Source organism: Littorina saxatilis, linkage group LG10 (genome assembly GCF_037325665.1).
Source record: "Littorina saxatilis isolate snail1 linkage group LG10, US_GU_Lsax_2.0, whole genome shotgun sequence".
NCBI lineage: Eukaryota > Metazoa > Mollusca > Gastropoda > Littorinimorpha > Littorinidae > Littorina > Littorina saxatilis.
The window spans coordinates 40,981,049-40,997,530 of record NC_090254.1 but is presented as its reverse complement, the minus strand read 5'-3'; the positions used below and the strand labels follow the sequence as shown (position 1 = coordinate 40,997,530).

At 44.3% G+C, this 16,482-nt stretch overlaps 1 protein-coding gene across 4 annotated transcripts in view; it reads right to left on the bottom strand.

Annotated features, from left to right (window-relative positions):
• Positions 1–16,482, bottom strand: part of LOC138978836 (glyoxylate reductase/hydroxypyruvate reductase-like) — a 49,073-nt gene that overhangs the window by 7,565 nt on the left and 25,026 nt on the right. For all 4 annotated transcript variants that reach the window (XM_070351621.1, XM_070351624.1, XM_070351622.1 and 1 more), the window contains one exon: positions 1,698–1,868. In XM_070351621.1, coding sequence (XP_070207722.1) covers positions 1,698–1,868 — 171 coding nt within the window. The remainder of the gene's footprint in view (positions 1–1,697; positions 1,869–16,482) is intronic.

Below are 16,482 nucleotides of genomic sequence, written 5' to 3'. Positions count from 1 at the left end.
ATAATAATAATAATAATGGACATTTATTAATCGCCCCTTCTCACAAGAGCTCACGGCGATTTACATATTAATTTCTGCCGTGTGAGATGGAATTTTTTACACAATACATCACGCATTCACATCGGCCAGTAAATCTCAAGCCATTACGGCGAATATTTACTTTTTACGGCCTGTTATTCCAAGTCACACGGGTATTTGGTGGACGATTTTTATCTATGCCTATACAATTTTGCCAGGAAAGACCCTTTTGTCAATCGTGGGATCTTTAACGTGCACACCCCAATGTAGTGTACACGAAGGGACCTCGGTTTTTCGTCTCATCCGAAAGACTAGCACTTGAACCCACCACCTAGGTTAGGAAAGGGGGGAGAAAATAGCGGCCTGACCCAGGGTCGAACACGCAACCTCTCGATTCCGAGCGCAAGTGCTTTACCACTCTGCCACCCAGTCCCTATGATAATATGTTTTGGGTAACATAGCAACATTTATTTGTTTCTACAGTGGAACCCCCCTTTTAAGACCTCCACAAATCTGAGAAAATCGGGTCTTTAAAAAGGAGGGAGTCTTGCAATTGGGGTAAATTTACAGAGGTTACGAACAGTTACTTTCTTTCTTTCTTTATTTGGTGTTTAACGTCGTTTTCAACCACGAAGGTTATATCGCGACGGGGAAAGGGGGGAGATGGGATAGAGCCACTTGTCAATTGTTTCTTGTTCACAAAAGCACTAATCAAAAATTTGCTCCAGGGGCTTGCAACGTAGTACAATATATGACCTTACTGGGAGAATGCAAGTTTCCAGTACAAAGGACTTAACATTTCTTACATACTGCTTGACTAAAATCTTTACAAAAATTGACTATATTCTATACAAGGGTAAAAAGAGAAACAGAATCCGTTAGTCGCCTCTTACGACATGCTGGGGAGCATCGGGTAAATTCTTCCCCCTAACCCGCGGGGGGAACAGAACCCGTTAGTCGCCTCTTACGACATGCTGGGGAGCATCGGGTAAATTCTTCCCCCTAACCCGCGGGGGGAACAGAACCCGTTAGTCGCCTCTTACGACATGCTGGGGAGCATCGGGTAAATTCTTCCCCCTAACCCGCGGGGGGAACAGAATCCGTTAGTCGCCTCTTATGACATGCTGGGGAGCATCGGGTAAATTCTTCCCCCTAACCCGCGGGGGGACGTTACGAACAGAAAGGCTAGTGCGAAAACAGGGTCTCAAAAGGGAGGTTCCACTGTACACACACAGGGCTCCCCACAGTGCGCGTCCTTGCGTCCTATACGCACTAGAAGCCGAAATCACGTACTAGAAATTCATGGAGGACTCCGTCCCAGGACGCACTAAACCTATAAAGAGCGGGTCCCGAAACGCACTAAATTTCCGTTGTCGTGCGTCCCGTAGCGTAGCTACTCTTTTCAGACTGTAGTCGTCAGCTAACATTAAACAAATTTGACCAGAAATTAAAATGAAAGTGTGGGTGAGTGTTACATTTAACAAGGTATAGTTGAAGTGTCCTCCTCGAATATTCTGGTGATAAAACCCCCACTTTATATTACAATATTCGCGATCACAATGCGTTATATATTTTCACACGGGGGTCTGGGGATCTGAGACTCTTGGGACCCTCTAAAACTCTGCTTAGGGGTTCCATGGACCCTCTAGGACAGGCGTCCGTGGGGAGCCCTGACATACCTTCAGAAACGCTGCGTAAGGTGAGAACGATGAGTCCCACTGTGAGGTCAGCTTGACCGGCAAGGTCGGGTAGAGGGCAGCACAGGACCCGGATGTTTCTGCGGGCACATTCCTCAAGGTCAATGTGGGCTGTATCCTCGGAGATAGTTGCCACGGCACGGAGGTTGGGACCTGTAGACACACATCACAAGAAAACTTTCAATTAATAATAATAATAATAATAATAGAAAATGTATATAAGCGCTTTCCACAGCTCGAAACACTTTTCAGGTTTAATCTAACAACAACATGATATATATATATACAAAATTAATACAATTTGCATTAATAATGTCTCAAAAATGGAAAATATGCATCACGGAGCACATATTATGTTATATGAAGTCTTATATCGCGCGCGTATCTCCAGACTCGGACTCAAGGCGCAGGGATCTATTTATGCCGTGTGAGATGGAATATTTTACACAATACATCACGCATTCACATCGACCAGCAGATCGCAGCCATTTCGGCGCATATCCTACTTTTCACGGCCTATTATTCCAAGTCACACGGGTATTTTGGTGGACATTTTTTATCTATGCCTATACAATTTTGCCAGGAAAGACCCTTTTGTCAATCGTGGGATCTTTAACGTGCACACCCCAATGTAGTGTACACTATATTATATAGATATTGAGTCTTACATTAGGGGATCATAAAAGAGAGGTTCCACTGTAGCTGTATACTACTTGTAGGTAAATTGATATTGACAATGAAGCTAAAGAACTCAACTGTCACTGTACAAACAAAGTTCAGTGGAACCTGTTTTCAAGACCGGCCGTTTTTTTCTCTCAGATTTTTCTCTCTAGAAAGTCTGTAAAAAAAAAAAGCTTCACTGCAGGAGTAGACACTGTGAGTCACACAGACACACACACACATACACACACGCGCACGCACGCACACACTTAAACACGCACACACTGAAACACACACACACACACGCACGCGCGCACACACTGATACACACACATACTCACAAACACAGACCGTGGCACTTACACACTGGCACAATGCCACAGGCGGACACACACAAACACACACGGCCTTGAAACTGTCAACAATTTAAGTACAGGGACCTTAAACTTGAAAACTCCTTCTGAACGGCGCATGTATGTTTAAGTGCGCGCTTTGCAAACATTTCACGATCACTTTAGGTCTACGTGATTCTAGAATGCAAAATTGCAAACAGCTGCCAATTAACCGAGAAAGAAAAGAGGGACAGGCCAATTGTTTGCAGTCAAGAAAAGTAACAAACGATGTTGGCACCGAAATGCTGCAGTGCATGTTTATGCCAAAAGGCACTGCGTTGTGAGACATGCACTGAGTCAACAAAATTAATGACACTCGAGTCAAGGACACTGTGGTGCACGGCAACATAATACTCTTTAAAATTGGGTCGGCAACGTTACGAACGATCTCGACACTTGACAGCGCATAAAACATGTATGGCCTTGAAAGCCTCAATTATTCAGTGGCTGAATGCATACATGTCGGGTTGTTAATTTTGCCACTGGTCGAGACATACATGTCAGATACATCGATGTGACGTGAACGTCACTTTTCCGTTCAAGCTTCGGTTTTAATACCCCTAACGACAGGAAAACCTGTGGCTGTGTCGCCGCCGTGCAGGCAATGATCGAAAGTGATGCAGGTTTGTTGCAGCTAACCAGGGCCGGACGAGGGGGTCGGGGGTTGGCCCGGTTGACTTTGGGGGCTCAAGCACCCAACCCCCCTCCCCCCCCCCCCCCCTGTTCCTTGTTTTTTAAAGCTGTTGCATATTATTGAAATGGGTTTTTTATGCCAGAAAATGATAACAGGAAAAAGTCAAAATGGCTTCCCCACAAAAAAAGGGGAGGAAGATAAAGATAGACTGAGCAATTTCTAAGCTCAGATAGCCCCGTTTGGCTTCTTTGGACCCAAAAGATTTCCGGTGGGGGTCATGCCTCATGCCCCCGGAGTGGACCCCCCTAGGAATCTCGGTCGCTTCACTCATTCGTCTTGGTCGCTTCGCTCCCCACCCCCCTTCCCCCCTCACCCACACCCCCACCCCCCTATAACAACGTGAACTAACTGATCCGACCTTGACTAACCCAGCTATCAGCCAAGTTCAAGTGCACAGACGGATTTTATCGGGTTTCCTTCCGCAGATCTACAGCAGTACCAAACATAAAGTGGTTGCACTGATTCGACTTGTACAATTTCGAAAAATAGACTGTTCTCAACTGCACGTTGTGGATCGTTGTGAAAGACTGCAGTGTTCTACTTTACTAAATTAATGTTCTGTACTTGCTGAGAAAAACATTGACATTTTGAACGGAGGTTGTTCTCTATAGTTCATAAACTTGATTTTCTCTACTTGTAAAAAACAGACACAACTAAATAAGTGTAAGCACGCTTTTCCATGGCGGAGCCGGGCGGCATGGGGTCAGGGGAGGGCACTTTGCAAATCAAAATGCCATAGATAAGGATTCATTGCACTTCAAAATTAGGCTTCGACACATTAACAGTCATATTTAATGATATCGATCCAAAACGAAACGGGTGTTGAGACGGGACAAGAGGTAAACATAACTTGCATGGAGGGAAGGAAGTTGCGTTTCGACTAACAAAACGAAACGGGTGTTGAGACGGGACAAGAGGTAAACATAACCAACTTGCATGGAGGGAAGGAAGTTGCGTTTCGACTAACACAACCTTGACATTGGGTGAAGGGGTGGGATCTAGGGGGGGAGGGGAACGGGGGTTGTTGTTCAGAGGTGTTTATTGCATTGTTCTCAAAATAATCACCAAGTGCATGCACAGCTCAGGACATGTTTTCATTGGGATCAGCTCGTTACTCCCCCGGCTCGTTACTCGCCTAGGGTTAGGGTTAGGGCTAGGGTTAGTCACAAGCCGAGGGAGTAACGAGCCGGGGGAGTAACGATACGGGGGAGTAACGAGATGCTCCCGTTTTCATTAAGCTGTTTTGTGTTTAACGTCGTTTTCAACCATTCAAGGTTATATCGCGACGGGGAAAGGGGGGAGATGGGATAGAGCCACTTGTCAATTGTTTCTTGTTCACAAAGCACTAATCAAAAATTTGCTCCAGGGGCTTGCAACGTAGTACAATATATTACCTTACTGGGAGAATGCAAGTTTCCAGTACAAAGGACTTAACATTTCTTACATACTGCTTGACTAAAATCTTTACAAAAATTGACTATATTCTATACAAGAAACACTTAACAAGGGTAAAAGGAGAAACAGAATCCGTTAGTCGCCTCTTACGACATGCTGGGGAGCATCGGGTAAATTCTTCCCCCTAACCCGCGGGGGGTACACACGGGGGTGTTCGGACACCGAGGAGAGTCTGCACACAAAGTTGACTCTGAGAAATAAATCTCTCGCCGAACGTGGGGACGAACTCACGCTGACAGCAGCCAACTGAATACAAATCCAGCGCGCTACCGACTGAGCTACATCCCCGCCCCTGACATGTCGATTAAAACCTGGTGACATATTCGGGCGGAGTCGGTTTAAGAGTTAAAACTTAAGGAACAGTGAAGGAGAAAGCAGGGGGTGGGGGTTGTCATAAAATACATGAAAATGCTATAGATAAGGATTCATGGCACTTCGAAATTAGGCCTTGACACTTTAACAGTCACATACATATTATATCGATCCGAAACGCAACGGGTGCGGAGACGGGACAAGAGGTAAACTTGAGAGGGCAGGAAATGGAAGGCGAGAAAAGGTGGGGGGGGGGGGGGGGAGAGAGGGGGGGGGAGAGAGGGGGGGGGGGGGAGAGAGGGGGGGGGTCGAGATAGAGAGGGGGGTGGACATGATTCAACACTTTCCCCTGGATGAAGGAAAATGTGCGGGCAGCTGAGACAGAAAATAGTCGGTGCTAATCTTGCGGCGTCACAACACAAGCTCAGCTTATCGGCAGGCGGCAAGTCGATGTTGAAACAACACCTGATCACACGCACTCACACACAAACACACGCATGCACGCGGCACGCACGCACACACATACACACACACACCAACACACACACAAAAACGCCCACAAAAGCATACACACACACACAAGCACACACAAACACACACACACACAAAAGCACACACACATACACACACAAGCACACAAGCACACACACACACACACAAATACACGCACGCACATCATGTGATTCAACACTTTCCCCTGGATGAAGACAAATGTGCCGTCTGCTGACACAGAATATACTAAATAATTATTAATCTTGCGGCGTCACCGGCAGTCAGTAAGTCAATATGATAAGTTAACACACACAAACTGGCACACACACACGCACGTACGCACACACGCACGTACACCCACACAGACCAGGCACGCACGCATGCACGCACACACATACACACACACACATACACACACACACACAGATCATCAGTTGAACGCGTGGACTCGGTCATCAAACTCAGTGTCATCGCCCTTCTGCACGATGGCTTAAATGTGCATGACCTTGTCCTTTACATTATGTGAGTCGAGTGTCTGTATTGTTTGCACTCTAAATGACAGGGAAAGTGTTTGAATCAACGGCTAAAGTACAATGTCTGAATCACAACATCAACCCATGGTGAGATTACCGCCTCAAAGGGATGTGTTTTTGTGGATCATAGCAACAGCTGAATATCAACCAGGATTTGGCAAGTTTGGCAAACTGCGCAGATTTAAACGATGGTTTTGTTCTACTTTTTATTTCTGTTCAAATTTTGATCAAGTCAGTGTTTATTTATTTACGGACTTAGGTGGGGGGAGGGGGGGATGTACGGTGAAAGTGGAGGATACGGGGTAATGTTCAATAACTTGCGAAAATGACATCTCTTCCAAGCAACAGGTTTCTCAGTTTCCCTATTGGTCTAGAACCTCACGGAGTGAATTAGGTGTTGTGAATAAAAACAAATGAAAAACAAGTGGCCCTTTCTGGCACCCCTCCCCCCTCCCCGTTGAAATCAATGGCAGGTGTGCACGTAACTTGATTAAACATGTTCTCATCAATGAAATATCAATTACATCGATTGCTGCAATCTGTGCATCGCAAAATATTACAGTTCAAAACGGAAACCGTGGACTTTCATAAATCTGGAGGATGATGTACACGTTAAAACTGCTGCAAAATCAAAAACCAACCGAACAAACAAACAAACACAAAAATCTGCATGCGCAGTCACGTTACGATCCAAATACTTCCTCAAGAAAAATACAGGTGCGGGTGTCCTAAGAGCCGTGTCACCGATAATAATACAGGTTACATGATTTGCGCATTTTGATCGTGGCGTTTGACCCGAACGCGACCTCTGACACCCTGACCTTGTCGACTGGGGACACATGACCCCGTGATCTCATCCTGAACTCAGGTCAAAATGAGTTCGGCTCATTCTCTCCCTGACAGGATGCCTCGAGTTTCCTTGTCTGGCAAGGAAACCGATTTTTAAAAATTTTTTTTTTTTTTTTTTTTTTTTTTTTTTTTTTTTTTTTACATATTTAGAGCTTTTTGTAATGTATTATTGATATAAGCAGATTCGCGATCGTCGATAATGATTTTTCATGGTGTTTTGTAATTTTTAAATTACAAAGGAATTGATATGTAAGACAGTTTCAAGCGAGCTATTTTTCGCGGCTGTATTTACTGTGCAAACAACTCTAAATTTGGCAAAAGTGTCACGTGATAATCACTGCACTCACTGGAGCAGACGATTTTTTTCTGTAACCAGTTGACAGTGATGAAACATGCATATATTACGGTCTCCTTCCGGCAGCAGTCCCAAAATTTCAACTTGTTTTGACCTTAGAACGATGTCTTTATCATAACTGTGAAGAACAGAACGGAGATCACTGTCGAAGTCGGCCAATCTGCAATCATTTTCGTCTCGCGAACACTGATCTCAAATTTAGATCATGCTCGCGAAAACCATATGGGAGATAACTCTGTAGTTTTGTTTTGATAGATTCGCGTAGGACGGTAGCGTCCTGTCAGGGAGAGAATGAGCCGAACTCATTTTGACCCGAGTTCAGGATGCCCGTGATCTGTGCAGGTAGAGTCAGATAAAATGCGACAATTAAATTCACAGACTCGGCTTGATAACTCCAGATTATTGCACTTGAAATAGACAAGTCCGCGTGCTTGTATTTGTATGAAAGTAGTCTCCCGCACACACACACACACACACGTGTGTAAATGCCAAGAAAAGAATTAAGTAATTCAGCCGATTGATGCAAAATAAGCACGTGCGCACTCACTGTGACACACACGGACGTAGGTACTTACGCACGAACGCGGCACGCGCGAACACACACATACAACACACACACGCACACACCGCCACTTCCGCGAAATAATCTACGGACTTTGGACAGAAAACAAGAACACAATCTGCGTTGCGAGACAAGGTCAATGTCTGACTGACATAATCTGACACACTGGTTTAAAGATACACTCCTTCGTGTGAACTCCTGCCCAGGCTTAAACACGCGTTACAGTCATTCCTCCACTTGGGCATATACCAAAACTCAGCAACCCGGTGTAACACGAGAAAATTACTCCCACGAGATTTTTACTCCGGAGTAAACATTTTGTACGAAAAAGTTACTCCCTTTACGAAAAAAGCACTCCCCCATTGCACGAGAAAATTACTCCCCAAGACAGGTGAGTTCCGAGTAAACATTTCGTACAAAAATGCTACTCCCCTGACGAATAAATAACGAATAAATTACTTCACCCCAACACGAGCAATTTAACTTCCCATGCCAGGTGTACGAAATTTTTACTCCCTTGTCCCCTGTTAGTCTTGGTGGTGGAAGGGGTGGAAGGAGGGTAGCGCGACATTCGTGTGCGCGAGATCACTTATTGGCATTATCCCTTCGCCCGCATCCCATTTTTGCGTACGATATTTTTACTGGAAGTAAAAAAAATGGGGAGTAAAAATTTCGTGGAGGGAGTAATTTTTTCGTGCCTTGGGGAGTTCTTTTCTCGTACGAAAAGTGTACTCGGAGTAAGAATTTCCTACGAAATATTTACTCCGGAGTAAATTTTTCGTGGAGTAAAAATTTCGTGTCACACCGGGTGATTTATGCACAGAGTGAGAACGTTTTGATGATTTCATTTCTAAATTTACATTAACGCCATAGTAAGCCTCCCGTAAACCATCACAGATTCGGTCAGGCTTTTACACACAGTACAAACACCCTTTCATTTACACACTCACCGCTTTTGCGGACCTCTAGGTGCGGCTGCCCTCCGTAAAGAGCGAGCAATTTTGAAAGAATTTGTTTGTGCGTGGTTTATCTTGTAAACCCCCGAGCCATCGCGAACCCGTGTGATCCCGTGTGATCCAGTTTCCTTTTTTTCCACAATGTAGTCGTCAGTTTGTGATTTCAATGCGACTCGCTGTAAGCTCATCTGCTATAGCACGTTATTGCGTACCTCTGAATCTAAACGCAATAAACGGCTTACTGTGCCTTTAATCGGTGTCTATCTGCAAAATTGTTCATCCCAAAATGTCCACTCTGCACGTGAACCAGTCAGGATGTTGATTTCATGTAGGAGTCCAAGGGGAGGGATGGCCTAACAAAAGCGGCCTGTGCAGATCTGATATGGTAATTAAGCCGATCTGTTTTCCTAGGCAGGTCTGTGCCTTTAAAAGTGGACTACTTGTGTGGTTTTATCGCCACCTCAGACAGACGGCACAACATCTACTGTGCAAAGTTTAGTCGGGAAGTTCTCGTATGAATGAGAGGGGCATAAAACGCCGACATTTATAGATATCATATCACTGCCTGATGTAATGCATGTCTGGAAAATTGGACTGTACGCCATGTCATGTTTTCTCTCTCGACGATACAAAACTGAAAACAAAAAATAACAGTAACTATAGAAAATGAAATTCAAAAAAAATCACCCCCAATTTAAATATGCCTGGCCTCACAGATGGTTAACTTTATTCACTTTTTTGTTCTTTCTTTCTGTCTCACCAAAATTATTTTTAAAAAATCAATACATTTAAAACAATCGGCGTTGAATGGGTCAAATAAAAGCTTGTGGTAAAGACAGCATGTGTGCGGCTATGTCAGTGTAAGCATAATTTATCTGCCTACTTGTGAGTTGTCATGTATCCTACATGTATTTGAGTTACAATTCTTACTTCATGCAACAACATTCTCACCCTACAAAGCTGTAGTCTTTATGAAGAGACAAGCAGAGAAACGTATACAGTGGAACCCCCCTTTTAAGACCTCCATAACTCTGACAAAATCAGGTTTTAACAAGTCGCGTAAGGCGAAATTACTACATTTACTGATTTTAGTCAAGCTGTGGAACTCACAGAATGAAACTGAACGCACTGCATTTTTTCACAATGATCGGTCCAGTAGTTTAGTCTGAATCGCTCATCACACACACACGCACAGACACACACACACACACACGCACAGACACACACACACACACACACATACACCATACACCACGACCCTCGTCTCGATTCCCCCTCTATGTAACAAGGAGGGAGTCTTAAAAAGGGGGTACATTTACACAGGTTATGAACAGACAGTCTGAGAAAACAGGGTCTTAAAAGGGAGGGAGTCTGAAATGGGGGGGGGGGGGGGGGGGTGTCTAGAAGGGGGGTTCCACTGCAATACCGACGACCCCGGTATGCCACCACTGAAAAGTCGGTAAGGCATGACAGTGCAAATATCTGCAATCCCGATTGGCTCCGTGCTCGACAATAGCTTGTTTTTCCACGGTGCGTGGCCCTGCAGTTGCTGCAATGCTCAGCCAGTCTGTGGCGGAATAACCAATTTCTGCATTGTTTGGGTCTTACCCCTGGCACCGATACCCTGCTACCCGTGTTCTGGTTTCCCCACCCCTGCATGTGTTGCGCAATTATTCGAATCCTCCTTTTGTTACTCACTCCCTTACCTCCAACCCACTGGTGTAGCCTACCCCTTTTTATATTTAGTCAAGTTTTGATATTTTTTTTCTCTGACCCATTTCTCTCTGCGATACCCGGGAAGAAGCGCCGAAATAAACATATGTGTATACATGTATAAGCTAATATAAATATCTTACATATATTTTTTGTGTACAAGGCAAAAACCAAGACAAAGCAAAGAAGGACATTTGAATTTTGATGTCAATCATGAAAGTTTCATTGGCGCTTAATGAATGAAGGTTTGTATTGTGTGGAATCGTTGTCAATTTGGATTACCTTGACAACCGGTCCTCTTGTTCTGTTTATGTATAGCTCGCTCTCTCTCTCTCTCTCTCTCTCTCTCTCTCTCTCTCTCTCTCTCTCTCTCTCTCTCTCTCTCTCTCTCTCTCCCTCTCTCTCTCTCAAAAGTCCTAGCCTCAAACCTAAATCCTTGTAAAACAAAGTTCAGTTCAGTTCAGTTCAGTTCAGTTCAGCTCTCTCTCTCTCTCTCTCTCTCTCTCTCTCTCTCTCTCTCTCTCTCTCTCTCTCTCTCTCTCTCTCTCTCTCTCTCTCTCAGGGGCGGGGACGTAGCTCAGTTGGTAGCGCGCTGGCTTTGTAGCCAGTTGGTCGCTATCAGCGTGGGTTCGATCCCCACGTTCGGCGAGAGATTTATTTCTCGGATTCAACTTTGTGCAGACTCTCTTCGGTGTCCGAACACCCCCGTGTGCACACATGCGCACGAAAAAGATCCCACGTTCACAGCGAAAGTCTCAGGGCTTGGAAAACACGAAGACACGCATGCATCATCTCTCGTCTCCGATTATCATGATCGTATTTCGATACTTTGACGAGACAAACCCAATTCTGGTGTGTCGAAGAAGACAGCCACAGCGGGCTTGTTCGAATCAAAGTATCACACCATATCTTCAACGTATTACCAATACCTGTCCCAATATAGACCAGTTGGTCTAAGAGGACGTTAAACCCTAATAGTCAGTCAGTCTCTCTCTCTCTCTCTCTCTCTCTCTCTCTCGCTCTCTCTCTCTGCAGCTCTTTACGGCTCGATGCTTCTGTTTGTCTGTCTGTGTGTGTGTCCCTGACTCTCTCTCTCTCTCCCTTTCTCTGTCTCTCTGTCTCTCTCTCTGTCTCTCTCCCCCCCCCCCCCTCATCCTCATCCTACACCCGGACTTAAGATTTTCCCAGGAATGAAAAAGAAACCCCAACACAACCCATCCTGCAACTGCAAGTCACTTTCCCTCGACACGGGTCAATGAAAACAGTCACATTATACCTACAAGGAAGGTCAGAAACACCACATATATATAGACTACACAACTCGGTCAATCCCTGCTGGATCATGATTCTTCTAACATCAACAAAAGCAACAGGATCCGAAACTCACAAAGAAGCAGGCAATTAGTGAAATCCACGTCGGTCGTAAAAACACCGGTGTAACACGAGAAAATTACTCCCACGAGATTTGTACTCCGGAGTAAATATTTCGTACGAAAATGTTACTCCCTTTACGAAAAAAAAGTACTCCCCCATTACACGAGAAAATTACTCCCCACGACAGGTGAGTTCCGAGTAAACATTTCGTACAAAAATGTTGCTCCTCTGACGAATAAATAACGAATAAATTACTTCACCTTAACACGAGCAATTTAACTTCCCACGCCAGGTGTACGAAATGTTTACTCCCTTGTCCCCTGTTAGTCTTGGTGGTGGAAGGGGTGGAGGGAGGGTAGCGCAACATTCGTTTGCGCGAGAACACATATTGGCATTATCCCTTCGCCCGCATCCCATTTTCGCGTACGAGATTTTTTACTGGAAGTAAAAACAAGTCGCGTAAGGCGAAAATACAATATTTAGTCAAGTAGCTGTCGAACTCACAGAATGAAACTGAACGCAACGCAACGCAGCAAGACCGTATACTCGTAGCATCGTCACTCCACCGCCCGTGGCAAAGGCAGTGCACGTGGAATTGACAAGAAGAGCGGGGTATTCGTTGCGCTGAGAAGGATAGCACGCTTTTCTGTACCTCTCTTTGTTTTAACTTTCTGAGCGTGTTTTTAATCCAAACATATCATATCTATATATTTTTGGAATCAGGAACCGACAAGGAATAAGATGAAAGTGTTTTTAAATTGATTTCGAAAAAAAAATTTTGATAATAATTTTTATATATTTAATTTTCAGAGCTTGTTTTTAATCCAAATATAACATATTTATATGTTTTTGGAATCAGCAAATGATGGAGAATAAGATAAACGTAAATTTGGATCGTTTTATAAATTTTTTTTTTTTTTTACAATTTTCAGATTTTTAATGACCAAAGTCATTAATTAATTTTTAAGCCACCAAGCTGAAATGCAATACCGAACCCCGGGCTTCGTCGAAGAGTACTTGACCAAAATTTCAACCAATTTGGTTGAAAAATGAGGGCGTGACAGTGCCGCCTCAACTTTCACGAAAAGCCGGATGTGACGTCATCAAAGACATTTATCAAAAAAATGAAAAAAACGTTCGGGGATTTCATACCCAGGAACTCTCATGTCAAATTTCATAAAGATCGGTCCAGTAGTTTAGTCTGAATCGCTCTACACACACACACACACACACAGACACACACACGCACACACACACGCACATACACCACGACCCTCGTTTCGATTCCCCCTCGATGTTAAAATATTTAGTCAAAACTTGACTAAATATAAAAAATGGGGAGTAAAAATTTCGTGGAGGGAGTAATTTTTTCGTGCCTTGGGGAGTTCTTTTCTCGTACGAAAGGTGTACTCGGAGTAAGAATTTCGTACGAAATGTTTACTCTGGAGTAAATTTTTCGTGGAGTAAAAATTTCGTGTTACACCGGCCAAGATCCCTACGTCATGCAGTCTTGCATAGCTAGAGCAGCCGTTCAGAGACGGAAACCTGCCTCAAACAAAACAGGATGCATCCTCAAAGCTATAACTATTAAGGCATAATCTGAGTTTGTGCATCCCGGGTTATTGAGTGAATTGAGGTGGGCTGCTAAATAAAACGTATCCTAATGAACTGAAAATTAGACTCCTTGACTTTAGAACGGAAGCCGGGATGGTGTAGTGCAGAGGATGATGATTTATGCAAAACGGAGGCGGATGCGCACTGAGTGACCGAATGCGAGCGTCTAGGCTGTGAGCTTTGTTTTGATAATATCTCATGATTATTAACTGTACTGGAATGCCTCTCAAATCCTGCCGGCTAGCAACAGACACAGGCATTCACAAACATACGACGGCACGCACGCCTGCACGCACGCACCGTCGCACGCAACGGCCACACACACACACGCACGCGCACACGCACACACTGACACACACGCATACACACACACACACACACCGTCACACGCACGAGGATCAGATGCAAAATCCACTTTTTAAGATAATTATATTCTTCAAAACACTGACCAACACACCAACTGCTCCTCAACAGGGCCTGTGCAGTCGTGTATCGTGCAAAGACTGAGGACTACTCGCTTTGACCCACAAACAAGCAGGTAGAAAACGGAGGTCTCTGGGTCACCTTTTCATGCAGAAAGAAGGCCAACGGCTGTCACACCCGACTTTTAATGGGGAACTGTGGAAGACGTGCGCCGAACTTGCCATTTCATAACATCAGCAGGCCTAAGGCCAACAAAAAATAGTCTGTTTACGGTAACATAGGCACACAAAATAGGGTCGGTAGGTCGGGATTTTTTTCTTTCCAAAAAACCATATTTTTAAGTTATTTTGCCAAAAAAACACAGATTTTTTTACATTTTTTCTTACATTTTTTTTTCTTCCCCCAAATGCCCCAAAAAAGTCTAGGGTCGCGCGAAAAAAATAGAGTCGGTCGGGATACCGTAAACAGACTTTTTTTTTGTTTTTGCCTAAGACTTTGAGTGACACAACCGACGAACGCTGAAGAAGAAGTAGAATGAAAGACAGTGTATATATATATTTATATCGTATCAAGTGTCACGAGGCATTCACGAGAACCATACCCACAAACTGTAGAACAAAAATAAAGGGGGGGGGGGGGGGGGAGAGGGGAGGCTACTAGTATACTATGGTCTACATGTTATACACTATCGTTTACCTAAAGTTGCATATCCGGGTTTTGACTAAGACAGAGCTGTCGTGAAGAAATGTTATCGGCAAAAGCTGAACATTACATTGTGTGGGTGGTACCGGGATCAGCTCGTTACTCCCCCGGCTCGTTACTCCCCCTTAGGGCTAGGGTTAGGGTTAGGGTTAGTAACAAGCCGGGGGAGTAACGAGCCGGGGGAGTAACGATACGGGGGAGTAACGATACGGGGGAGTAACGAGATGCTCCCGGTGGTACCCGCGCCTCAGTAGTGAGTTTCTAATTCAGTGTTTGAGCTATCAGAGACGAGGTTAAGCATCAATGTCTACAATCAACTACAGAATGCAGTAAAAAAACGTGCCTTGACCTAGTGGACTCTGGGTTTATTTCAACAGTCTACAGTTAAAGATGAAACAAAGGAGAATACAGCACAGCAGTTTAACCGACTACACCGTGACAAAGAATGTGAAAGTGAAGCGCTTTGTGCACGTGAAAGGTAAACGCAGTCGTGCCTGTACTATTTGTTAACTTACTTGTACAGCCCCCACCCCCCACCCCCACCCCCCTTCAATCATTTTCTCCACCCACCGACAATCCCACCAATTTAAACAAAGACTGCGTCATCCGGGTATGCAAGACGACCATGACGTTGGGAAAAAGCCTTCGCATGAACTAATTTGAATACGTCTTAGTTGGAGAAACAAAAATTACATTAAAAAAGTAGGTGGCAAAGTTTCTCTTTATGTGCGGAAGCAAGACACACTCAAGCCTCAATGAACTCCACGCTTGACTGGATAAAAGGACCTAACAACTTTTTTCGGGCGTAGCTGGGTTAGCCTTCCAGTAACTATAACGTGTTGACTGAAGACCGAGGAATAACCCTAGAATGGAAAAAGCGGTCTTGCGTGAAAACGATAAAAAAAAAACCACACACTCAACATCATATTGGTCTCAATCGGCCTATTTTTTTTTCTTTAATTTTTTTTAATTGTTGGCACTAAAATGATTGAATGAGTGATTGGTTGATTGACTGTGTCTTACGTTTGGGGGACAAAAAGCATCCATTTCAGTATTCTTGAAGAAGTGCAGAGCCATTCTCCGCGTCAAACGTTTAAAACTGTTTACTAGAGAAGAGGTTCGTGACAGTTTAAGCTAATACTATGCAGTGAGTAATCCCTGTGTCATCCTTCGGAGAATGAAGCAAAAAATGCTGACGCAAGCAAGGGTATTTTGCAACCTTAACCTGCGAACAATGCAGCGTGAATATATATATATACAGGCTGAACCTTTTGCACCTTTTGCTTTAAGTACACAGGTAAAGCTCGGTCACACCCGGCGTGCAGAAACACCGTCTGCCTGATCGCAATAAATGCGAACTAGCAGTGTGTGCGTGTGTAAGAAAATTATGGTAGAAGATGTGCGAATGAGAGAGAGAGAGAGAGAGAGAGAGAGAGAGAGAGAGAGAGAGAGAGAGAGAGAGAGAGAGAGAGAGAGAGAGAATAAATCTGTATTGTCCGAGGGTAATAGAATCAGCATTCTCAAACTTCTTATGTATCCAGCCCTCGCCTAAAATAAGAAGAGAGAGAGAGAGAGAGAGAGAGAGAGAGAGAGAGAGAGAGAGAGAGAGAGAGAGAGAGAGAGAGAGAGAGAGAGAGGGTGAGAGAGAGAGAGAGAGAGAGAGAGAGAGGGTGAGAGAGAG